At 40.3% G+C, this 26,629-nt stretch overlaps 1 protein-coding gene across 19 annotated transcripts in view; it reads right to left on the bottom strand.

Annotated features, from left to right (window-relative positions):
• SLMAP (sarcolemma associated protein) overlaps positions 1-26,629 on the bottom strand; it is a 91,593-nt gene that overhangs the window by 37,331 nt on the left and 27,633 nt on the right. For 10 of the 19 annotated variants that reach the window (XM_033140979.1, XM_033140986.1, XM_033140977.1 and 7 more), the window contains exons 2-7: positions 11,631-11,778; positions 9,185-9,257; positions 7,493-7,529; positions 5,586-5,648; positions 2,820-2,915; positions 2,451-2,522 (exon numbers count right to left, since the gene is read on the bottom strand). In XM_033140979.1, the coding sequence (XP_032996870.1) occupies positions 2,451-2,522; positions 2,820-2,915; positions 5,586-5,648; positions 7,493-7,529; positions 9,185-9,257; positions 11,631-11,778 (489 nt within the window). Of the gene's footprint in view, positions 1-2,450; positions 2,523-2,819; positions 2,916-5,585; positions 5,649-7,492; positions 7,530-9,184; positions 9,258-11,624; positions 11,779-26,629 lie in introns of all 19 variants that reach the window. The other 9 variants (XM_033140975.1, XM_033140989.1, XM_033140974.1 and 6 more) reach the window with 1 other exon arrangement.

Genomic DNA, 26,629 nt, shown 5'->3' with positions numbered 1-26,629 from the left:
TGTTCGACAACCGAGGTTTGACAGTATTAAAGACACACACATATGTAAACTATGGTTAAGGAAACATCAGCAGAGACCTTGCAGTTAACTGCTTAACTGCAGTTAACACTAACCAAGGCTGCAGCTTAATCAGGATTTACATCAAGCATTAAAATGTAATTTTAGACTTTGGTTAAACAAAAATCATATTAACATTAACCATACTAAAGCTCTATGCTTACAGATATGTTTCAATTAGTTCTTAAGACAAAATGAAGCAGGTAATTCACTCCCGAGAAAGGAAGAAGAAAAAGAAGAAGAAGAAGAAGAGTTTGGATTTGATATCCCGCTTTTCACTACCCGAAGGAGTCTCAAAGCGGCTAACATTCTCCTTTCCCTTCCTCCCCCACAACAAACACTGTGAGGTGAGTGGGGCTGAGAGACTTCAAAGAAGTGTGACTAGCCCAAGGTCACCCAGCAGCTGCATGTGGAGGAGTGGAGACGCGAACCCGGTTCCCCAGATTACGAGTCTGCCGCTCTTAACCACTACACCACACTGGCTCTCACTGGAAGAGGAAAGAGAATATGCTACCATAGTGGGTGCCCAATCTCTTAACCAATGTTAAGATGATGACAATGCTACATTTGCAGCAGCCCAGATCTGTGAAGCAGAATTTGAGAAAACATGCAGTGAAACCACAGAAAGCAAAAATGGAGTTAGAGGATTCTGTGAGATGTTTACATCTCTCTTAATACCTCTGCAATTTTTCTTCCCCCCCCCCCCCATTTCTTTCTTTCTGTGGTAATTCTTGGTTACAAATGAGACCCAGAAAGGTGTACAAAGTGTCTGGATAGCTCTGCTCATAAAATCCTGCCTCACACAGCTAAGCCACTAGTTGACACCCAATATCTTTGGCTATCTCACGTTGATTATCAAAAACTACTCTGCTCTAGCTATTTTAAGAAAGCATTGAATGACTATCCCAGATAAGCCCTCCATGCTCTCATGGCTGCAGTGAAAATAACACTTCATGCACAGATTGCAGAGTATAAAGTCTGCATATAAAGCAGTCATTTGACTTGATAATTTTATATCATGACTTAGAATTGTTTTAATGTGAATCAGTCAACACTGCTTTTGAGGAACAAAGATTAAAATAACTTATCTAATCAGAGTAAAATGCACACCTGAAGGAGTGGCTCCACCCTCATCATTCTGCCCGGACACTGAGGTCCAGTGCCGAGGGCCTTCTGGTGGTTCCCTCACTGCGAGAAGCCAAGTTACAGGGAACCAGGCAGAGGGCCTTCTCGGTGGTGACACCTGCCCTGTGGAATGCCCTCCCACCAAATGTCAAAGAAAAAAACAACTACCAGACGTTTAGAAGACATCTGAAGGCAGCCCTGTTTAGGGAGGCTTTTAATGTTTAATAGATTATTGCATTTTAATGTTCTGTTGGAAGCCGCCCAGAGTGGCTGGGGAAACCCAGCCAGATGGTGGGGTACAAATATGTTGTTGTTGTTGTTGTTGTTGTTGTTGTTGTTGTTATATAAATATTTATTTAAATAAATATATAAATTTAAATATTTATTTAAATAATGGATACTTTAAAAGATGGATATTTTAAATATTTATCCAAATAATGGATACAGTGGTACCTTGATTCCCAAACGGCTTAGTTGATGAACAAATTGGCTCCCGAACACCGCAAACCCGGAAATAAGTGTTCCGGTTTGTGAACATTTTTGGAAGCCAAATGTCCATCTCGGCTGTTGGCATTGTTTCTGCGGCCAATCAGCCAATCAGAAGCCGCACCTTGGTCTGTGAACGTTTTGGAAGTTGAACGAACTTCTAGAACGGATTGAGTTCGAGAACCAAGGTACCACTGCACTGTGGTTTTATGAGCACCTCAAGGTGGCTTATGTGTAAATGGAGCTTCATCCTAAAAGCAATAAACTGAACACGAAAACAGAAGGAACAGTGAGCGGCAAGACGACACACAATTTTTCAGCACTAACATGATCCTGGTACTGCCACACTGAATGGAAATGGCTACTGGCTTAGAATGCTTTTAAAATGGCAACCAGAACAAATTTCATTATACAGTCATAGACCCAATAAAAACAAACACCAAAATCATACAATTCCTTGAATACACAGAGTTCACCCCCCTCCAATCACTGGCTTCTAGGTATCATTGCTACATGAAACCTCCATGTCCAAAGGTCGTATGTCACTGAGTTTAAAGGTGATGAGGGGAGGTGGCAATGGTGGAGCAAATGCTTTCCTGCCCTGTTTGTAGGCTTCCTGATAACATGTGCATGGTCACTGTGAGAAACAGGATGTTGACCTAGGTGGACCTTTGATCTGATCCAGAAAGGCTCCCCCTTATATTCGCTAAACAAATAATACATGTTTTGATATTATCAAGTACTCTAAGTTCTCAAACTCTAAATCCAAGCAAACTACCTACTTTTGAACATGCTTGTAGTTGGTTTCCCATAACCTCTAACCTTGATAGTAGTCTATCTTCATCTATCAAAGCCTGTTAGAAAGAAATTCAAGCACATTCGTAAATTAGCAGCATCTAATACAGTAAAAACACACAGTGATTATTTAATAAGTACATGGGTTTTATGCACTACTTTACTACCGGGGAAGCCAAGTGGTGCCCTCCAGATGTTGTTCGACTCCAACTCCCATTGCCCCTAACCACTGGCCATGCTTTACAGCACTGCTAACTACACTTCAGATTAGTTCACAGTAATCTATAGTTATGACAGATAAGTAGATGCACCATCTACTTACTGAAATGGTCCAAAATCAACATCACACAAAATACCTGCCAACTAGTATCTGATGCCTCTTGTGTGACAGCAAGCAATCGCTGCAAGGTGGCCAATTTCTGTTCCAACATTTGTTCCCTATGTAAGGCTTCCTGCATTGAATAATAACAACAAAAAACCTATTAGTACAACACAGTAGCGATATATATATATCAGCACTTACAGAGTAGAGTTAAATGGTTTAAAAGGATGAGAGATTTCAACACACTGTCTTTTGTACCATAGTGTTTATAAATAGATATGATTATTTTGGTTGAGTTGAGACATCAATGAACTTGGGTTCCCATATATGCATAGAATGTGCTCTGGCCTCTTACAGATGTTGGGGCCCATCTCACTGTAGGTGAGTTTTAAAGACAAAAACACTTCAAAGACTACTTCTGTTTCAAGGAAAAGAAAGCAGCTCAGCAGCTATCAAAGTTCAAAGAAACTGAAAGAACAAGCCCAATTTCTCACCAAAATGTTCAAAGTTATCTTTACCAAAAACCACTAGGTGGCATACTTTACCCTTCTTTTTTAAAAGGGCTTGGTAGTCAATAGGAATACAGGCAACCCCCAATTATGCAGGGGTTGTGTTTCGAGTAACCACGCACAACCACGCACATACATGAAATCATGTATAATTGGAGCACCCATTGGAAACACCCTCTAAACCTCTGGAAACCCTTGAAAAACCCTTTGAAAAACCAGCAGCCCAATGAGCAGAAATGGCGGCCATGGTGGCACTCAGTCTTCCTCATTGCTAGAGGACGATTTTCAAAAAACAAATGAGGTAGACCAGTACCCCGAGGTGCTTGGCTGTGGGTCAGATTCACTTGGTAGGGCTGGTGGTGTCTTGCAGAGGAACATGGTGATGGGCAGCTGGTGCTTCTGTCTCTTCAGCTGGTCAGGGCACACTTGGGCAGCCTCCTGGTCCATGGATGCAGCTTCACCACAGGGGCCAACATTCTTTAAATTGACGTTTGAAGCAGGCCAGCCAACCAGAGCTGGCTTGGAGCTCCTTCACAGGAGTGTGCGTACAGCCAGAGAGGCTTTTTGTGCAAGGTGTATCTGTTGACAAGGATACACTAGCAGTTCATGTCATCTAGCCACAGGTCCAGTGCCTCATATACCTTCACCAGGGCTTCATCCCACACCTGGCTGGGACCTTGGCAGTTGTAGGTGTACAGGTACTCACTGTTCCGCTGCCTGGATTTTCTTCTCCCATATCCTAAAGGCACGTATGCTGTACTCGTTCTTGCCAAACTTGTGTGCCATGGCACACACGCTCATGCCATCCCAGAAGCAGTCCAGTACTTCCAATTTCTCCTCCAGCGTGGGCACCACTCGCTGCCTCTTGAGTTTGTTGTCACCCAAGGAAGATGATGGTGCCTTGCGTTTAGGTGCTGCCTCAAAGAACGGCTTGAAAAACTCCACCCAAAACTCTGCTACGGTCGTTCCCTCCCAACCTCCTTCCTTAAACTCAAACTCGCTACAGGCCTCAACGGTTGGTGCAAGTGCTCTTGTGACTGCAATTGCAAAGGCTCGTGGGATTGCTAGGCGCTGTTTTTGTGCCTTTTCCTGACCTTTCTTGGCTCTTCTGGGGCAAGTTTAGCAATTTTTAAATTCACTTCTGGGTTCAGTGTAACATGCATATATACAGTAATGTGCATACTGAACATGTGTAAATGGGGAAGGGTTGCCTGTATATCTTCTCCTTAATCAGCTCAAAATACAACTGCTCTACCACTAACCAAAAAATTGGCTGCACTTAATAATTTTGCAAACAATACTACTACAATCAGAGGTTTGCAAATTGGCACAGGCAGTTTCCAGAAGTCGATTTTAAAACTGTTGAAACCTCCAAAGTGTAACCCTGCATTGATTGCATTCCCACCACTGGTTTTGGAAGCAGTGTACATGCATTAGTCTCAATCCATAACTATCTGTTTGTTTTTATGAAATGCTGCATTTTGATGCATTATTCCCCAAACCAGCTTCAATCCCAATTGAAACCTAGAAGTTTTAAGCTGGTAATGTGTACGTAGGCTAAGAGAAAAGAGAGATTTATACGGCTCACTCTTGTCTACAGTCCAGGAAGAAATGGATCAAAGGGAATACAAAAGGGGTAATGCCAGATAGCCGCTCTGGGAGATCTGAAGTGCACTTAATTTTATTCTTTATAGGTTAAGTATACTAGAACTTCCCATAGATACATTTTACTCGGATATAAAGGGGAAATGCCAACTGAGAATGGGGATTAGGAGACTTGCAGGAAACATGTTCACTCCTGCAACTTGGTGTTCCAATCTACCTTAAATTTCATTGGGTATCTTGCCAAAGTGAGTATCAGATATCAGGATGACTGGTTGGAGAGATGCTACAGCAGTTTGGGGGCAAGACTGAAAGATGCTGCATGTCCCATCTACTCTCAAACCCCCACCCCAGGCCATTTCCCCATACATACTTGGGAGACAGAAGTTAGGAATGCTAATCCTAACAATGAGCTGAGATTAGGTTAATACTAGCATGCTACAGATACTAATTATGACTATAGTGTATGCATGGCAGGGAAAACACTTGGAACTGCTTTCTAGAATTTCAAACATTATAACAAGAAAGTCCCATTATATGCATGATGTCACTAGCTGATCCAGTCTCAGCCTTACTCCTGATATATTTGCCAGACAGAAGTTCCTAACTGATTATGTAGAAGACCACTCAGTCAAACCTATACAATATAAAGGAACAGGAATTATACATATGCCCAAAAGAAAAGTTACCTGTAGATACTGAGAAAGCTGAAACAGTTCCTGAGAGTACATACTGGGAGTGTTAGCAGCAACCTGTGAAATTGAAGAACAAATTTCTCTGGAACTCATAATACTTTCAAAGTATATAAAATAAACCATATCAACAAATTCCCTTATTTTCTCTCCTCTTAATCCATTCAAACAATTATGCAAACTAGTGAAGGCCTGTCATCAGTAGTTCACTCGATTTATGAGGTTAATAGCAAAACTGCAACAAAAAGGTTTTTATCCTCTAAAACTTTTGCAAGGACTTCCTTAATATCAGCATAAATGCAAGCTACTGTAAGAAAAAGGGACACATGTATACATTTACAGAGCATCCTTATTTTGAGCTAACAGTTACCCCTATTTTTTCTTTTTATCATTGTTTGCTGGCCACTCTCAAATTATATATTTGAAAGGTAAATGGAATTCCATTTTTTGTAACATACTAACAGAACAGTTAGTATGAAGCAATGTGCTGGGTGTTTGTTTGTTTGTTTGTTTGTTTTTTCAGCAAGCCTAATTAAGTTGCCCATTTTTTTAGATGTTTTATTCAATTGTCTTTCTTTTCATTTTTTGACATGCTGGTTTTATGTATACTTGTCTTATTTCTCTAGATTTCTGTTACTTTTCTTATGTTGAAGAAATTAAGCTAGTAAATTGCTTAGCAACTTGACAGAGCATATTAGTATGATATTAGTCATACCCAGCCAATTGTAAATGAATACATGTATGTACCTGTAAAGCACAAGCCAGCTTTTCAGTTAGCACCGGTCTTTAATCTAGTCTATACTTACATCAAGATAAGTTAATTAAGGATATCTATAATTAGATTGTTGGGTACTGCACCCTTTAGAACTGTATACAAGTGTAGCACAGTATTGGAGGCTAAACATGAAAAACACATGGCATTAAACACCCTACCTCTGACTTTTATATTTGGGTTGCCTGAGAACTCTTATGCTAAAAGAATCTTTCAAGCCATAACTGGATAGCCAAAAACCAACCTTGGCTTATCACTATGGTTTGTTTGGAGTAAAGCAAACCATGATTTTTGGTTCAGAATGCAATGCTAAGTCAGCAATCATTGTCTGTTTTGCCCCAGCATAAGAAGAGAGAAACAAAGCGAGTGCAGGCTTCTTGTACATTGCCAACCATCACTTTTACACAAATTCCTACAATCACAGATAAACTTTTAAAAATGTGTTCTTGGTTTTGTTTGTTACTATGTATTTTTTGTTTTTATATTGTAAACTGCCCTGCTATCCTTGGATGAAGGGTGGTGCAGAAATTTAATAAGGAATAATAAGACACATTTAGCTGCCCAGAGTGGCAGGGGCAACCCAATCAGATGGGTGGGGTACAATTTTTTATTATTATTATTATTATTATTCAAATGAACTTAGTTTTCAAAAAGCTGGGGCAGGAATTATCGAAAGATGGGTTTATTAATATCCAGAACAATTTAAGACTACTGTACGTGTCCTCCTAAGTCTGTACACGTGTCCTCATAAGTTTTGCTGTGTTGAATTTATCTTATATTGCTTTTATGGCTTAAAAGGTAACATTTTTCACTATCATAACAAAAATTAAAAAGCAATTTGAGATGGCATAAATTTGTGCTTATATAAAAAAATGGAATACGTGCAGCCCTCAGGCACATTTCTGTGTCAACGCTTTATTCAAAACAATTTGCTGCATCCCACTTTTTGACTGGCATCCTCAAAGCAGGACGCCCACACTTTCAAACAGTATGGAAGTTATTGGGGGAGGGGACGGTGAGGAGATGTACTCAGGAATAAATATTCACTTTGTATGTCTTTCAAAGCACTTGGCTCTTTTTTAAAGTGTTTTTACTTCCATGTGACAGAAGGAAAGAAATGTTTAGGACTTACCTTATCAACAGGACTTGGTAAGGGAGCATGGATGACACTGTAGAAGAAAACATCACCATTTAAATATTATTATCCTTCTGTACCCTGAATAGAGTTTCAGTGTCCCTGAAGGAGCAAATTTGCAACCTGTGGGTGCTTCTGGATCCAGCTTTGTTGCTGGAGGCTTTGGTAGCCTTAGTGGCTAGAAGTGTCTTTTGCCACCTGAGACTGGTATGACAGCTAGGACCACTCCTGGATCAGGAAAGCCCAGCCACAGTAATTCATGCATCGGTTACTTTCAGATTGAACTATTGAAATGCACTCTATGTGGGGTTCCCTGGCACTTGACCTGGAAATGGCATGCAGTGCAGAATGCTGAGGCACAGTTGCTGACCCTGTCTACACCACCGAGCCTAGGGCTTGGCAATCGGAAGGTTGGCAGTTTGAATCCCTGTGACGGAGTGAGCTCCCGTTGTCCGGTCCCAGCTCCTGCCTACCTAGCAGTTCGAAAGCACATCAAAGTGCAAGTAGATAAATAGGTACCGCTCCGACGGGACGGTAAACGCCGTTTCCGTGTGCTGCTCTGCTTTTGCCAGAAGCAGCTTAGTCATGCTGGCCACATGACCCGGAAAAACTGTCTGCGGACAAAAGTCGGCTCCCTCAGCCAGTAATGCGGGATGAGCGCCACAACCCCAGAGTCGTTCACCACTGGACTTAACTGTCAGGGGTCCTTTACCTTTACCTGGACATGTAGAAGGTTGACATGTGTTTTAATCTGGTTTTTAGCTTATCATTGGTGTTAATGATTTTTTGAAAGTTTTAAATAGTTGTTTTTGTAGATTACAGTTAAACATAACTATGCACGAGTGCTAGTTAGTGCTTGACTGAGTAAAGGACCAGAGCTGCATTGCTAAATAGACTCAATTAGGTCATGCCCCCTCGCCTCCAGAGAAGAAGTGCTTTCTCCTTCCCCCTTCTCGCTGCACCGTGCAACCAACTAAGCAGGATGTGTGTAAGCTTGCTCCCAAGCTTACAGCATATTCTGCATTTTCTATGCAAATGTATTTTTGCCTGTATTATATTTATTGCTGCATGGAACAAGGCATGACTGAGACTTTGAATCTGTAAGTAAAGCATTTTAAACTTAACAGCAAGTGGTCTGCTCATTGCAAGGGGGGGGGGGGTAGAAAGAGGCCAGCTGCTGTGTGCAGCTGAATGGGATAAAAAGGTCTAACATCCTATATTCCTAACCGTAAGCTTTAATGTGCCACTTATTTTTATGAGTTTAATACTCTGCTACTGGGGTTCTCTGTATACTAGCCCCACTTTTTGAATACAGGCACCCAGACAATTCTTTTGTTGTTCACCCACACACATGGGTCCACAGGGATTCATATATTTATTGCCCCACTGTTTAAAACTTTTTTTTTTACTGGTAATTTTATTGTTCTTTCTTTTTGTAAGCCACTTTGAGGTTTTATTACAAATAAGCAGTATATAAATCTTGTGAAATAAATGATAAATCAATCAATCAGATGTCTCAAAACAGATGAGCACTTAAGGTCTTATACCAAAATGGGTGGTGATGTTAATAACCCTAGCTCTGCAATATTAAGATCATTATATTAGACAGCAGTTTTAGTCCTGGTATGTAGAAATTCTTTACCATCTGAAACATGTTTGATACTAGAACAACTGCAAAGTTACACTTACTCTGACCGTAGCCTAGCTTCCATGCCATCTGGGAGAAATAGTTTTATTGTTGAGACAATGCATCCATGGGTGACTGGAAAGAACATTAACATTGTAAGTTCTAAGTAAGTACTCAATAAAATTAGTCAATGAAAAGTGAAAAATACTGAAGTAATTCTGTCTGACAAAGAATAAAACAGTCAGGTGTACAAGCAAAGTTAAACAGAGGATTATCGGGTGTTGGTGTCAAAAAGTTCAGATAGACTTAAGTCCTGTGCCACTCTGTGATGTTGATCCAATTCTGAATTGTTCAGACAGCAGGCACCAGAAAACTGTTTAAGACTGGGCAAGATTTCAGACAACTCTTAGGGATCACAAAAAACCACAAGCTTGAAAACCACAAGTTTTCAAAAGTTATGCAAAAACAAGTACATGAAAATTAGATCAGTTGCCTAAGTGTGCAAGACCAACCGTAGATCAGAAAGAGTAAGACTAAGATACGCTATACAGTTATACCTCTGGTTACGTACTTAACTCATTCCAGAGGTCCGTTCTTAACCTGAAACTGTTCTTAGCCTGAAGCACCACTTTAGCTAATGGGACCTCCCACTGCTGCTGCACCGCCAGAGCACAATTTCTGTTCTTATCCTGACGCAAAGTTCTTAACCTGAAGCGTTATTTCTGGGTTAGCGGAGTATGTAACCTGAAGCGAATGTATACTGAAGCTTATGTAACCCGAGGTACCACTGCACTACTTCAGGCATGTTGATGAATTAATTTGGGGAACAAAAAGAATACTTTGCAATGATTAGAGGAGTCTGTAAAAAGCATAGTCAGAGATACATGATAATATGTGCTTGAGAAGAGCATTTCCACCTCAGGTAAAAGAGATCTGAAGCACCAGGAACAATATTTTACACACTTATAGTTTTTTGGTTCCTCTTCCAAAAGCAGCCCTCCTGAGTCATGCTCAAATGTCATAGAAACCTCTAGAGCATCAATCCATGAGATGTGAAGAGATGCCACTGAAATATAGGGAAATTCCTTGTGCACAACAAGTCTTTGCATAAGCACACTGGCTTCATGCATCTTGGCAAAAGGAAGCTAAATAGAAAAAGTAGTTTTTATCCTAAGTGAAATATTGACTTGAATTTAAATGCTGAAAAGAGAATTACCTGCCAAATTGTTCAAAAGGTAGTCACTACTTTCATATGTAAATACATTTTGAAATACATCTAACCCAGCTAAAAGAAAAGCATACACTGTATGTTCCAGACTAGCCAGTTTAAAAACAAACAAACAAGTATTAAATAGTGAGTTTATTGACAATGTGCTATAGAGTGCTGGGCTCAGCTGTGAAGCAAGCTGTGTGGTCTTGGGCAAATCATATTCTCTCATCCTAATTTCTTGTGGCTGCTAGAAGGCTGCATTGAAATGTTGATCTTGGAGAAAGGGCAGGATATATATAATAGTAAATAAAATATCACATAGTGCTTCTATGGCACTGAATTCTACTTCTCCCTCTCATGCAATCCACTAACTTAAAGAAAATATAGCACCCAATGTACAAAAAGAAGTGTTGAGATTAAAACATGTTCAGACTTCCATGAAGAGCTAATCATCCTGATGAAAAAGCTACAGGTTTCATTTTAAAACAATTGGGAAACAATATCAAGTTTCCGATAGACTGCTTCCCCTAAATCACATTGTATAAAAAGTGAAAATTATGCAAGTCCACCACTTTATTTTTCAGACGTTGCTGATTACTGTAATGTTTTGACACTCGTCTGCAGTTAAAAGCATTATCTGTTTGCAAAAAAAGGCATCATAGGAATAGGCAACATGCAGAAAAGTAATAGCAAATCCAATGCTTATACAGAAGTTGTTCATTTATTTAAAGGACCTCTATGCTCCCCTTCAGTAAAACTATCAGGGCTAACTAATAACATACCAGTTGACCAGTAGCACCTTAGATACCAACTAAGTTTGTTCTTGGTATGAGCTTTCGTGTGCCTGCACACTTCGAAACGTAGTTGGTCTCTAAGGTGCTACTGGACAATTTTTATTTTTATTTTTTTAATATATTTCTACTGCGTCAGACCAACACGGCTACCTACCATAAGTCTGTAAAGGCTGCCACACTACATGGTTTCTTAAATGTGTATTTGCATTTGTGTATGTTGTTCTTCCAATCAGCACTCATAAGGGAGGTGCAGTCTTGATTGGAACAGCAGCACAAATGGTTCTGACAAAAGCTGGAAGGGTTAAAAGCATATCCACCAGCACCATAATAACAATCAGGATGGTATATCTGCCTGGATGCATGAAGAGATGCTTTTAAGAAGATACTGTAAAATACCAAATCTAAACTAAGTGCTTTGTTTTTCTTTAAAGCTTGCTTATGGATAGAACATACTTGAGATTCTCAACTTAAAAACAGAGGAAAGAAAGTGATCCGTACCCTTACCTTTCCGCGTGTTCTCCGTCACATCTACGCCAAACTGGATGATATCACCAGACAGAATTTCACATGGTGGGCTTTCCTCAGATCCTCTGCTCAATCTCTGACTATTTATAAAGGTACCATTGCTACTCTTAGTGTCTTGAAGATAGAACTGTAAGAAAAACAGATAAATTTAAGTCAGGTACAAGAAAAATGTTACATTAAAGACTAAAGGCAAATCCAAGTTTAAAATGATAAGTCAGTCCACAAATGGGTAAATAAAAATAGCATATTTATGCATAATTATCCCACTACACATTAAGAAGTAATGATAATAACAATAATTCCTATTATCACATACTGTATATTATTATGATTACTACTACTACTACTACAGCACCATGAAGGCTTTCAGAGCAAACCAAATTTAAAGAGTTGGCTTCCTCAAAGAATTTAGAGTCTAATTTTGAGAGTTGTAGAAAAACAAAAGGGGGGGAAGAAAGGCAAGGAATAAAGAATGTTCAAGGCAAGCATAATATGGGAGGAAATTGAGCAAGCACAGTTACATGTAACTGGGAGTGACAGTTTTGTTGTAACTGGTGGTGACAACTAAACCATTAAAGCCAAATGCTTAATGGATAAGGTGGGCTTTAAAAGAGATAGCAATATGTAACAGTACTGGGTGGAGAGTACTGGTTCAAGGGCAAAAAAAGGCATATGTAATTATTTCAGAGGGCAGAAGACCCTTGGGTGACTGAGTGGTAGAGTTGGAGGAATGTAGGGATATATCAATAAATAAACATGGAAAGACAAGTTTGAGGAAGGCTGTGGGGAATGGATGCAAATAGTATGGGAAACCAATGCAGATATTTAAGGAAGTGCACTGTATGGACAGAGATGAGAGAGAGGGCATGAGCTGGCAGCAGAGCTCTGGACGGGGATGATACTAGCATTATACATGGTGTCATAGTTAGGGCAAATAGTGAAAAGGAACAAAATTAAAAGTGATGGCTTCGTGGAGGTCAAGGGGAAGTGGCTTTAGTTGCTTAGTTTCCAAGTAAATCTATTAACACAAGTTCCTTCCTTTCTCTCCAGAAGTATCAATTGTAAAGGTTAAGGGGATTCTCCAGATAGCACATAAAATAATGTTTTCACACCAAAATATATTTACATACACTGGTTGCTAGGTGAGTGAATGCTTTTCAGTACGCTTTGAGAATCTTTTACATACCCCAAACAGCAGTGGATTGAGGAATTCAAGAATATATTTTTTAAAGAAACATAACAATGAATAACATAAAGCCAAGGTGGGGAGCCTTTGGTCCCCCAGATGTTCCTGAACTACAACTCCCATCCATCCCACCAAGCATGGCCAACAGCGAAGGATGATGGTAGTTGTAGTTCAGCAACATCCAGCATGCCAAAGATTCCTTGCAGTTGACATAAAGTGCTTCATCATCCAAGTGAAGTGAATGACTTATTTAAGTGGCTGTTAAAAAGTTATGAGCTGCAATAATGGACATATTTACATACATGTAAATATCCTAAATATAAAAAATGGTGTTTAGGAATGCATAATTGAGAATCACAGCTACTATCCTGCATCAGCACAACAATCGAATCCAATTCTTTTTAAAAGATTACTGGTTTGGATTTCTAAAAGATTTAAACTTTTTTGTGTGTGTGGTACAATTATTTTTCTAGGAGTTTTTCAAGCATTAGAGTAGGTTGGCACATGACCATTACAAAAAGTTGCTCAAGTGCCACTCCTGACCTTTCTCCTTTGGCATAATCTCTTCACGTTCAGTGTTTTTGTTCCTAACACACACTTCCATAACTAGATCTCGCCCTATGGCAATAAATTAGTCACGTCATCACACATGAGACAGGAAATACCTATCAGACAAGCATATACACAGCAGCAGTATCAAATGAACCAACAGGAAATTGAAACATCAAGCAAATTAAATTTACTTCCTTTCATTAGGAAATAATAAAATGCCTCAACAGAACAGTTTGCAGAGTTTGCTTATAATTTCTTCCTAGATTACACTATACCAGTGAGCAGCAGCCTTATTTCTAACACAAGTACAGCTAGTTTTCTTTTTAAAAAACCCAACAGTGATATAGCTGGGTTCCATTACTTTACATCAAGCCTATACCATAGCTTCATTCAACTATTCCCAAACATCCATTATGTCTTAATCCTCTACCCAGTCTACTCAAATGCAAGTACTCTGAACTGTTTATGGGGCTTAAGAGGGGAAGAATAAATATTTCTACCAAAAAAGGAAAAAACAAATGAACACATGAACGAAAGCTAATTGTGGAACAGTATTCTAGTGATTTCTTAGTGTCTGATTTGGAAACACCAGGCTCCTTGGTTTACCAGATTGCTGAAATCTTGAATACAAGTGGCAGAAAATCCTAGTGAAATCTGACTAAATAAACCATAGAGTCCTGTGATGTGGCAGTAATGGCAATGAATGAATAGCTTTATTTTTCACCCTGATGCACCAGTAGTGTCACTCAACAGAACTGTCACAGGTGGAGAGTACACTGTAATATATTTGTTAAGCACTTTTATCATAAAATTGTTCACATTCTGCCTGACTTAGGCCTAGTTCCCACAAACAGATGAGGTGGTAACTGTTCCTGAACTGAAACACTTCAGACTGCAGGCAGAGGAATCACAGGGCTAAATGCCCCTCCATATGCACATCAGTGTAAACTATTCTAGTCTAGCTTTCTCCTCAATTTTGGATGTACAGGAAGTTTCATTATTTACGTGTTTTTTTAAGTAATGTATTTTTATCCCACCTTTCCACTATTTACCGGCAAATGTGGCTTGAAACATATTTGATGAAGTTGTTTATTTATTTGCAGTATTAGATTTCTTACCCACCATGTACCACAAGGTCTCAGAGCTGGTTACAACAATAAAATATGTACATATAAAACAAATAAAATAGGTACAACCACAAAACACGAAAAGTGAAAAAAAAAAACAGTTGTACCTCAGGTTAAGAACTTAATTCGTTCTGGAGGTCCATTCTTAACCTGAAACTGTTCTTAACCTGAAGCACCACTTTAGCTAATGGGGCCTCCCGCCGCCGCTGCGCCACCAGAACATGATTTCTGTTGTTATCATGAAGCAAAGTTCTTAACCTGAAGCGTTATTTCGGGTTAGCGGAGTCTGTAACCTGAAGCGTCTGTAACCTGAGGTACCACTGTATGTCAGTCTCAGCAGGCTTCTACATAAAGATATTCCACCCTAACTCAGTGTTGTTGGACTACAACTTCCATTATCCCTGACCGCTTGTCCTTCTAGCTAGGGATACTGGGAGTTGTAGTCCAACATCAGCTAAGGACCCAAGTTTAAGGAACATAGCCCTAACTTTATGTCCTGATCTGCTTGAACTTAGCTGGGGAGGAAAACCTGTAAGCCAAGGAAAGGGAAACTTGCCGTGCACCAAGGCCACCTTCCCTTGGTGTAAGCAACATGCCAACAGTAGGCAGTGCCAAAACCCAAAGTGGACAGAACCAGTATGGGCCAAGCTCTCTGAACATTGTTCAATTGACCATAGATAACAGCCCAACAGCAGGGAAAAGGTGGATGGGGAAGAGTCTGGAGGACAAGATTGTGAATCCCTGAGAGCAGCAATTGGTCTATGGGCTGGATGTTCCTCCTCTCTGCTGAAAGCACACACAAACACTCTGTGTTAGCAGGCCAAGTGAGGCCTGGCAAGGTATATTTGCTGACCCCACCGGTAGTTCCCACCTTAGGAGAAGTTGAAACATTGGGCTATGTCTGCAAGTGTGTGAGGCAGAGCTTCAGGTGATAAGCCACTTCACATTCAGCAAAGCAACAACACCACTAACAGCAAACATATGCAAATTAGTTTAATTTGCATAATGTATGCACATCAGAATTGGATTATTTATATCTAGTCATCAGACCATCACAAAGTAAAGGATTAACAGAATGAATGTAACACTAACAGAAGTGAACTCCGGTCCAAATAAACTACAACATAAACTAACTCAAAATGCTACATTTCCTTGGCAGAGCAGAAGAATTAGTTTAAAACAAAAAGTCAAATGAAATATTGAAAACAGAAAAAATGAGATGAAATAAATGAATTCCTGCAAATCTGAATAAACCTAAATGAACAAATGAATAAAATGACTTAAATTTCTTAATCTCCCTGGCAAGATACAGAACTTTCTCTTAAGAATTTTCTCCACTCATCAGTTACTGCAGATAGAAAATCTGTAGTCTTCACAGTTGCAAACTGTATTTAACTTGTCCACCCAGTGGGATCAGACCTCTCCCTAAAATTTATCTCAAGTATTGCTTTCTCAGTGCATTGTGTGTCAAAAAAATAAGCTTTTCTTGGCACAAAATCTGAGTTTCCATTGTGTAGAATTTTGGTATTTGTTTTCAACCCACAAAGGTCATGCATCTGTACCTTTAAATCAGACACAGAACTAATTCAATGTACTTCAGGAGATGCACAGATGTTTTCTACTTTCAACACAATTATTCATCCTTCCATTCCAGCTGACCTATAGTATGTCTCACTTTTTATTAGTTTCCAGCAAATGAAAGCTAAAAGTTGAATAACCTATACTGAAAAGAATGAAATATTGAAAACAGACTTTCATTCTAAAATAAGCTAGCTAATTCTACCCAAGAGAATATTATACTAGTGCTGGTAAAGGAACAGGCTTCTAGTTCTGTTTTATTCTGACACACCCATATCACTAGAACTTAGCATTCCAGTGAGGAAAGAGGTAGCATAAACCAGTGTTTTTCAACCTTTTTTGGGCAAAGGCACACTTGTTTCATGAAAAAAATCACGAGGCACACCACCATTAGAAAATGTTAAAAAAATTAACTCTGTGCCTATATTGACTATATATAAAGTAATTTTCCCACGGCACACCAGGCAACATCTCGCGGCACACTAGTGTGCCGCGGAACAGTGGTTGAAAAACACTGGCATAAACTTCCCTACCCTACCCTCAGGGGCAAATGACTAAGTTGTGGATCTTGAAGATACGAAGATCTTGTGACACCTGGAGCAAGGAATACAAATATAATATAATTTAATGTAAATATAATTTCCCACGCTGTTGAATACCGGTACCTTGAAGAAAGCCTGGCAGACCACAAAAAGTTAGACCCCTGAAGTCACTGTAGTTGAAGCAGAACATTTTAGATCTCTAGTAGCACTGAAGAGATCCATTAAAGAGATAATATCTGAAAACCTGTGTTTTCTCTTTAAAAAAAAAAAGAAGAAACTGCAAAGATGGCCCTGTTAAAGAACATCTCTATGTGGCAAAATAAATAAAAATCATCATATAATGATTGCATAAACTGGTGCTTTAGGCAAACAACTTGTATTATGAGACTCAAAATAAAAAGGAAACAAGAGTTAAAATCCTTGTTTTTCTACCACATACATTTTATCTCAAGTGTTTTACAGTGGTACCTCTAGTGGCGGACTTAATCCGTTTCGGGGTACCGATCACACCCTGAAAAGTCTGCAAGTACGCGATGCGATCGAGCGCTTCTGTACATGCTCAAAGCGTGCAGATCGCTTCTGCACATGCGGCAAACCTGGTAGTAAACACTTCTGGGTTTGCCATGTTCATAAACTGAAAGTCTGTATGAAGAGCGAAACGCAACACGAGGTATGACTGTATTATGATTTCTCACTCCAAAATACAACCAGCATTCTATTTTCTCAGCCAAATCTACTTCTTCATATACAGGCACAGTAGCGTTATTATCAATCTTCAATTATACCGCATCTCTACATGTGAAAGAATGTTATAGGGCAAGGTGACTGTATAACTTCTGAGTATAGTAGTGAAAATGCTACATTTAAAGCTTCCCCATACTACAAAATAAATAAATTCCTGCAAATACATATGATCCAAAATTTTCAGGAGTTTTAACTTTAGGAGAGCATTCAAAGACAGAATTCTCCCTCCCCAAAGAGTGAAGTAGTGCAGTCCATCCTATCACCACATTCTGCTACGTGTGTAGACAGAGGTCTTTGGTAATTCCTCTTTCCATTAATCAGTAGGGGCCTTGAGGCATCATATCTGAATTAGGCTGCATATTTGCTCAATCAAACTCATCCAATGGCTCATTAGAATCTGATTTTCTGCTCGTTAAACTGCCCTCATTCAATAGGTTTGCAGCAGACACATAGTAGATGTTTTTTGAGTGCATAGCAGACTTATTACAACATGGCTTGTATTTTGCAATGTGACCTGGCAGTCCACTGTTTTTTTAAAGGCTTAACATGCTCAAAGTTAATCAGCAACACAGAATATTCTTGTCTACCTGAACATCAGTTTATAATATCTTTGGAAAATATCCAACTAGAAACTAACATTGAATTTAATGGTCTTCCGTTCTCCACATTTAGGCTGCAGTCCTTTATCTGAAGTCCTCGGAGTACCGTATATACTTGAGTATAAGCCTAGTTTTTCAGCACACTTTTTGTGCTTTAAAAGCTGCCCTCGGCTTATACTCAAGTCAACCATTCCTTAAGAAGTGTACAAGAACGGTGGTTATTTACTCTCCCCAGGCAGCTTGTTCCATTCCTGAACTGCTCACATAAATGCAAACTTTAGACCCCAGAAGGCAGAAAGCCTATCAGTTAAGGAAGTATTAAAACCCCACAGGTGCTCACTTTCCCTGGCTCCTGCTTAAACAGGACAGAGCCCTAGGGCTTGCTGATCAGAAGAATGGCGGTTTGAAACCCTGCGACGGGGTGAGCTCCACAGCAGCAAAGGAGGAAGAGGAAGGAGCAGCCCAAAGGGCTGCTTTGGGCTGCTCGTTCCTCCTCTACCACAGTGGCAAAGGTGAACCGGCTTATACTTGAGTCAATAAGCTTTCCCACATTTTTGTAGGGAAATTAGGTGCCTCGGCTTATATTTGGGTCGACTTATACTCGAGTATATACGGTAAGTCTTTTTTAAATACTGTGGGACTTCTGGGTAGAAAGGGGCAGGATTGCATTTTAAGTGTCTATCTCTATTGAATAACGCGGGTGGCGCCGTGGTGTAAACTTGCCGATTAGAAGGTCAGCGGTTTGAATCCACACAAAGGTGGTGAGCTCCCGTTGCTCCGTTCCAGCTTCTGCCAACCTAGCAGTTCAAAAGCATACCAGTGCAAGTTGATAAATAGGTACTGCAGCAGTAAGAAGGTAAACGGCGTTTCCGTGCGCTCTGGTTTCCATCACGGTGCCGTTGCACCAGAAGCAGTTTAGTCATGCTGGCCACATGACTGGGAAAGCTGTCTGTGGACAAACACCGGCTCCCAAATTTTTGACTTAAAAAAAAAAAAAATACATACACAAGATCTTGATACACCTTTTCTGTTTTCCCTTTCCTTCCTAATATGTATAACTCTTATAATTATATATAACCTTGGTATAAACTATACCTAATCCTTGGACTCCTTATTTAAACACTTGAAGAGCTGTAGTAGTTTAAGAATATGTTAGGACCTTCCTTCCCTCTCCATTGTCCTATTCAAATCTTACCTTCATCACATCCCTGCCTCCATCTATAATATGAGCCTGATAGTGTGGGCCTATTCACAAGTCACAATAATTATATTTTTAAACCTTTTCGATATATTAATTCATTCATCACTTCCCTTGTGCAACTTTTCTTAAAAAGTAACTGCTATAAAAATGAACAAGAGTAGCATTCATGTGATTATCACTCATTTAGCATTCAGGAATCTCAACAGCTGCTTAGCACAGAGAGAAGAGGAGCTAGAATCACATTCTAATTCATAAGAACCATATTCAACAGCAATGAAATCATAAATGCAATGTAAGATACTTAAAGAAAAAATAAAGAAAACAGATCTCAGAGAAATGTTCCCATAAACCAGGGCACCACATTATGCAACACATACAGAATAGGGCATGTTTTTAAAAAGCTTCAGAAGCCAATCTTAACAAGGAATGAAACTATGACTAGAAGCAGCCTCTACTTTTACCAAAAAAAAAAACCAAGAAATACTACCAAGATGGAAATGTGTATGAAATCATGGCCTGGGGTGAGCAAGCTAATGTGTAAAAATGGTAATTAGATTTACTGTTATTTGCCTGTGTACACCCACATTCAATCATGACCATTTGTTTCCACATCTGTTACAAGCAAATAATTTCATCTTAAGTAAGGCCAGCCAGTTGCTAAACAACTTCTTGATTTAGCAGTAAGGAATGCAGAATGACAAGCTTGCAAATTAGTGATGCAGATTGTAAACATCAAAATAGATGTGAGAGAGGAAAACAATTGGTGCAATGCTTTGATCAGCAGCTAATTTTTAAGAGAGACCATCTTTTGAATTAAGTAAGAACTAAGGGCTGTATTGCTTTTGGCCACTAGTCACTTCCATGCAACTCAGGACACAAGGAACTCTTAAATCCCCCTCCCCTTTCTTCTTGTGTGAACAGAGGCAAACCTCTCCCACTATGGGGGACATGATAGAGGTATAAAAGTATGCAAGGCATGGAGAAAATGGTTATAGAGAAGAGTTTCACCCTTTCTCATAATACTAAAAGCAAAGGCCACTTAATGAAGCTGAATGCTGACTGATTCGTGACAAGAAAAAGAACTTTATAAAAAAATTGTCCAGTAGCACCTTAGAGACCAACTAAGTTTGTTCTGGGTCTAAGCTTTCGTGTGCATGCACACTTCTGTATCTGAAGAAGTGTGCATGTACACAAAAGCTTATACCCAGAACAAACTTAGTTGGTCTCTAAGGTGCTACTGGACAATTTTTTTATTTATTTCACCTCCATCAGACCAACATGATTACCTACCTGAAAAAAGAACTTTAACACATGTGATGGCCCTCAATTTGGATGGCTTTAAAAGGAGTTGACACAAATTTATGAAGGATAAGGCTATCTAGTATCTGAGGCAGTATGTCTCTGACTACAACTTGCTGGTAACCTCAGCTGTCGGGTGCTGTTATGCTCAGGTCCTGCTTGTAGACTTCCCATAGGTATCTGGCTAGTCCGGGGGTCAGCAACCTGCGGCTCCGGAGCCGCATGCGGCTCTTTTACACGGCTGCTGCGGCTCTGGGGCAGATACGCCCGCCCACTTCTCCAGCTGGCAGCGACCGCCCTCCAGCTGGCCGGCGGCCCGCCCTCCGGAGGCTGAGGGCGCTGCTCAGGGGCGTACCCAGGATCACCTGGCCTTGAACAGCGGGGCAGCGGGGCTCGGAGGCGGTGGGGACGCAGTAGAGGTGGCGCAGTTCAGCCGAGGGCTCTGGCGGGGAGCGCGCCTGAGGCGCGCATGCTCCTTCGGGAAGAGATGGAGCTGGGTGAGCGGGAGGGGGAACTTTGAAGACCCCGCCTCCGCCTCCGAAGCAGGCGCCCATGGGAGAGGCCGCCCCCCGAGCCTGCCTGGCGGGACCAACCCTGCCCAGCTCCGGGAGTCTTTCTAGCGTGGGAGGCGGCCTTGGGGCGGACAGGGGAGCTCCAAGGTCGGTGGGTATGTGGGACCCCGTGGCATCCAGAGGCAGCTGGGAGGCGGGATGGGGGCAGGAAGGGGGCCTTCAGACGCGTCCCCGCACGGGCACTGGAGGCCAGGACTCCTCGGCTGGGTCGTGGGACCGCGGGGGAGGGCTGGCCGCGGTTCCTCTCGGAAGGCTGCTGGCTGCTGCGTCGAGGCGACGACGAGGTAGGCAGCTGCGGGCTGGGCCAGGGGCGGAGGGTGGTGGGCGAGGGGGGAAGCCCTCTTTTTAAAAATGGTCGAGATTTTCCTATTAGGAATTTTACCCCCAGAGATTAAAAAAGAAAGGAGAACGCTATTCATGTATGCTGTCACAGCAGCTAGAATTCTTGTGGCTAGAAAGTGGAAAAACGAATCAGTACCGACAATCCTAGAGTGGCAGATGCTAATGTTAGATTATTTGCAGCTGGCAAAATTGACAGGAGGAGTTAGAGGAGAAATGATGCAGAAAACTTTTGGTGAATGGAAAATATTTAAAGAATACATCAGAATATATTGCAATAATAAGGCCATATTAGCAGAACTAGAGTGATACTTGTAATTAAACAAATATCGAATACTATTGAAGATAAAGGAACGAGAAATGAAGATCAAAACTGTGCAGACAAACAATGATGTAATGAAAGTACAATAAGAAAGATCGGAAGACTTGTATGTATGTATGTATGTATGTGAGAAGTGTGGTTATGTAAATTAATTTTAACCCTTTTTGTGTTTTTCTTTTTCTTTGTTCTTTTTTCTTTTTCTTCTTTTCTTATCTGTATTGATGAGACTGTAAATATTTTTAATGTGTGTAAATAAAACCAATAAAGATTACTTAAAAAAAAAAAAAATGGTCGAGGAAGCGGCGCCTGTTTCCCTGCCGCTGCCTCCTTCGCTCCTGGTTCCGCTCGCAGCCTCAGACCGCGCTCTTGCGGGTGCGTGTCTCTCTCCGCCCCAGAGCAAGGCCGGGACGTTTTGCAGTTTTTCCTCTGTCCTGAGTGTGTGTTAGGGGAGCCTTGACAAAGCACCTGTTGGCATGGAAGAGAGGAGTCCTAACTTGGATCTGTGTTCATGTGCAAAATCTATCGCCATTGTCATTAAGGGGGCAGGGAACTCCCCTAAAAAGGTTTGAACACTACGAACTACTACAGCCACCTGTATGCAAGTCAGCACAAACATCACAGGCTTCTCTGGTGCAATTCTGTGCTTTATTTAGCAAGAGAGGAGGTTGGAAGAGGTGAACATAGCCTCTGGTCTGGAATATTAAGGGTAAAAGACACTAAGATTATTGTAAAAGCCAGCAGTCTTCAATAAGACATGGGACAAACATTTAACACAAGTGTGCAGTTGAGGACTCATTTTTTTTAAAAAAAAACAACAAATCAAATATTTGTATGCTGTTGCAACCCACCTTGGATCCGGCTGTGACCTGGTAGTGGTCCCCAGGGTGGATAAAAAAATGGATTTTTTTATTTAAATCGGATTTTTTAAAATTTAAATCGGATTTTTAAAAATAAAATGCAGTGTTATATTTGTTTTAAATGTCGCAATGGTTTTGCGGCTCACAGATTTTTTTCCCCCTTCGGAAACGGGTCCAAGTGGCTCTTTTGGTCTTAAAGGTTGCAGACCCCTGGGCTAGTCACTGTGAGAACAGGATGCTGGACAAGATGGGCCTTTGGTCTGCCAGCAGGGCTCTTCTTACATTCACCTTTTTCCTTGGACTCAACTCAAACCCCTGATGACCAGTGCCAGGGTGGAGAAAGCTCAGGTGACCTCCACTCCTGAAATGATTACAGGGGAAATATCTGGATTGACTGAGAAGAACTATCCAAGAGCAGCTTACTAATGTCAATGATAAGACAATCCCTATTCCCAGACTTACAGCATAAAAGACACAACACAAAAGGAAAAGGGATTGAGAGGGAAAATGAAAAAACAAACACATGGACTAATTCTTAATTACAGAGTTATGATCATGACCAGCTGGAATTGCAAGGAGTTCAGAGTACAGGAGTGAAAAGCTGCTGATCTCAGCTGAGCTGATGGAAAGGGCCAGGACTACAGTTCTGTCTCTCCTTCTGCTGTGAGTTGATTTGATTCCAACACACAATAGGACAGGAAGTGTCTATAGCAATCCTCTACTGTCCTGCTCCCATCACCAATTTGCATCCTCTGTCATCCACACACACAGGCCAAACAAATTATCAAGTTATTAATATCTCACGTCAACTGATTTACTTTGCTGATTACATCATTTAAAAGTGCTAAATTGGGACAGACATAGAAAAAAGTTGTTAGTGTATTTTCTAGCAATCATTCAGTACATAACCTTAGAACTTGAAATATACCAGTCATAACAGCAGTATGTAGTGTCTTTCCCCCCCCCTCTTGTCAAGTGCACAGTTTTCTTTACTTGAAAAGTACACTTTACAGATTCTCTTATCCCTGTCACTGATTTTTCAAGGAAAAAACTGATATAAAGTTCTAATTTACAAGTAATTTTATATATCTGGCTGACTTGCAGCAAGACATTTATCACCATAGCTACAAATTACTACTTAGACATTTTTCTCCTCCTAAAGTTTGTCATGTTGTCTCCATTAAGAACTGACAAGTATTCTTATGCCACAAATTCTGGACGGTTCCAACACAATTGCACTTTCAGATTTTTCCATACCAGTTTTAAACATCTTCACCTTCAAAATTCACCAGCTTTCTTCATCAGGTTTTTAATTTAAAAAACCACAACCTAAAATGTGGCTATAATTTCCAGTAAAACACAGTAAAGTACTATTTTGAAAGATTCCATCTCAAAGTAGACATACTGCTAGCCAGGCATTTTTAAATCCCCAACTGAAAAGCAATTCCATGTCATTCCACTGTCTTGAGCACGTCTTTTCCTAAAAAAAAATTAAATATAATACAGACATGCATAGAGTAGTGTTAAGTTCTATTAAGAAAATAATTCACAATTTGGGGCTAAAACTGTGAATGGTTATAATCATCCATCACATCAGCCCTAAACCAACCTGGTTTCCTCCAGATGCTTTTAGCTACACCCTCATCATCCATGACCACTGGTCACACTGGCTATAGCCGGTGAGAGCTGTAACTGATTCAACATATTGAGTACTGCATTATGCAATACAGGTTCTGAAAGTTTTGTTATAAAACTGCACACTTCATCTCTCTCCATCCTGCATTTTGAAACATGAGCATTCAATTGGGAATATGAGCAATTAATTGGAAAGAGGGCCAAGTGCAGCTTCTCCAAGTACAGCAATTACAATTTTACTGCAAAAGTGCAACTTACTACCAATCTTGAAAATGTGATCATCTGCCTTGGGTAAATAACACGTGTAATGAGCAAGAGCAAAATAATTCAGTAAATGAGAATAACCTCCCCTATAACAAGCCTTTCTAAAAGCAAAGCATGGAAGAGAACAAATGTGATTTCCAAAATATACAGCCAAGGCATTATCACATAATATATATGGTTGACTGCTGTTAACTAAGTCACATATACACAATACGTTAGGGTGAGGCAGCTATGCAATAAAGTTCCAATTAGGTTTTCCCCTTGTAATATTACACCTCTAGGATCTCTGCCAGCCTCCGCAGCCTTCCAAAACTGCTAAACGTGCCAAACCAGTATGGTGATGCAGACAGGTGCCTTTTTGTTATAAAGCAAAACTGTCACTGCTTAAGCAGCAGCTGGCCACCACACTCACAATTCCATTGAATAAGATGACTTGACTAGCCACTTTTTACATCATTTGGCACTGAAGACTTTTTTTAGCAAGTCTGCATAATGTGACTGTTCCAACGCTGCCAGAAAAGGTTTCATATGCCATTTAGCAGCAAAAAACAAAGACTACAAACTTATTCTTACTGTTGTTAGGGTTCTTTATTCAATTTACCGGTATACCCTTCTCTTTATACCAAAGGAACCTAGGACAGCAAATCACTAAGTGGTAAAACAGTACAGTTAAAAATAAAACATATTTTTAATATTTTTAAACAATTAAAGATCATCTAAAAATACAATAAAATCGGTTCATATCCTCACAACTATGTAATTTCAAGGTTCCTGGTTACAGTCTATTTCAGCCAGCAAATGCATGGGTAAAAATTTCCCTGAATGTTAATGAGTGAGGGAGATGCTGCACTGGAGTGAGCATTCCACAAATAGGGAACTGCCACTGAGAAGTCCTTGTCATGGGTCTATCCTCAGGCTGCAACAACTGAAATAATTCTGCCAGGCTATAACTAGATGGTGCTTGCAGGGACCTCCAATGGACCAGAAAAAAATTGTGACATCTACTTCAGAATGGATCCAAAGAATGAGAAACAGTTTCTAGACATCTTCAGCACTAGAACAGTGTGTGTAGGTTGTTGTTGTTCAGGTCGTTCAATCGTGTCCGACTCTTCGTGACCCCATGGACCAGAGCACGCCAGGCACGCCTATCCTTCACTACCTCTCGCAGTTTGGCCAAACTCATGTTAGTAGCTTCGAGACACTGTCCAACCATCTCATCCTCTGTCGTCCCCTTCTCCTTGTGCCCTCCATCTTTCCCAACACCAGGGTCTTTTCTAGGGAAAGATGGAGGGCACAAGGAGAAGGGGGACGACAGAGTGTAGTGCACTACAAGGAGAAGGGGACGACAGAGTGTAGGTACACTACATTAAACTCAGTTTTTACAACAAGCACTTGATTATGCTGTTATTTTCATGACCCAATACAAGTTACTTTTTTTAATTAGGTCAATTCATATGCCTAGTTTACATGCAACACAAAGCCATGGTTTACTGTTGGCTTATGAACCTTGGCTTATTATGCTAATAATGATTTGTGGTTCCTTCAAAAGCTTATTCAAATGTGCTTCATAGCAAGCTTCACTGAATTACAGTCCCTGTTTAAGTCTTTATTTATTGTAAAGAGCATTCAAGTATTACCATAGTGCAATATTAATTCCAGCTTTAATATGTTTTTTAACGGAACACCTTATGCTTTAAGAAGAGTGCCCCAACTCAAAAGGTCACATCAAGCACTTTAAAGATTTAACTGGCAAAGATTAAATGAGGCATCACCTCTTTTCCTCAGCTATTCTAAAAATGGTACAACCATCAAAGAAAGGTTAAAATATAATAGTACAGAAAGGAGAAGAAAAAGGAGAGCGTTTTCTGTCTGCTCCAGAGAAGTGACTCACAGCATTGGTAGGCCTTGTAGAATGCCGAAGGTTGCATGATTAGGTTGATAAGCCTATCATATTTGAAGGCCAGTATGCACCACCACAAAGACTAAACAAGGCCAGAAGAGCCTACTGGACAAGAAAAAAAGTCTAGGAAATAAGCTTGAAATATTCTTGCAACTATGTATCACTAAGATCATTCTTCTTAAAACTTCTCTTCTGGAAGATCTGCCTTCATGCCAGATGAATTTATAGGCCAGTTGCAAGTAGCAGCTTCAGTGGATAGAG

This window comes from Lacerta agilis, chromosome 2, assembly GCF_009819535.1.
Source record: "Lacerta agilis isolate rLacAgi1 chromosome 2, rLacAgi1.pri, whole genome shotgun sequence".
Taxonomy (NCBI): domain Eukaryota; kingdom Metazoa; phylum Chordata; class Lepidosauria; order Squamata; family Lacertidae; genus Lacerta; species Lacerta agilis.
The sequence above is the reverse complement of the archived record's forward strand: the minus strand, read 5'-3'. Positions and strand labels throughout refer to the sequence as shown.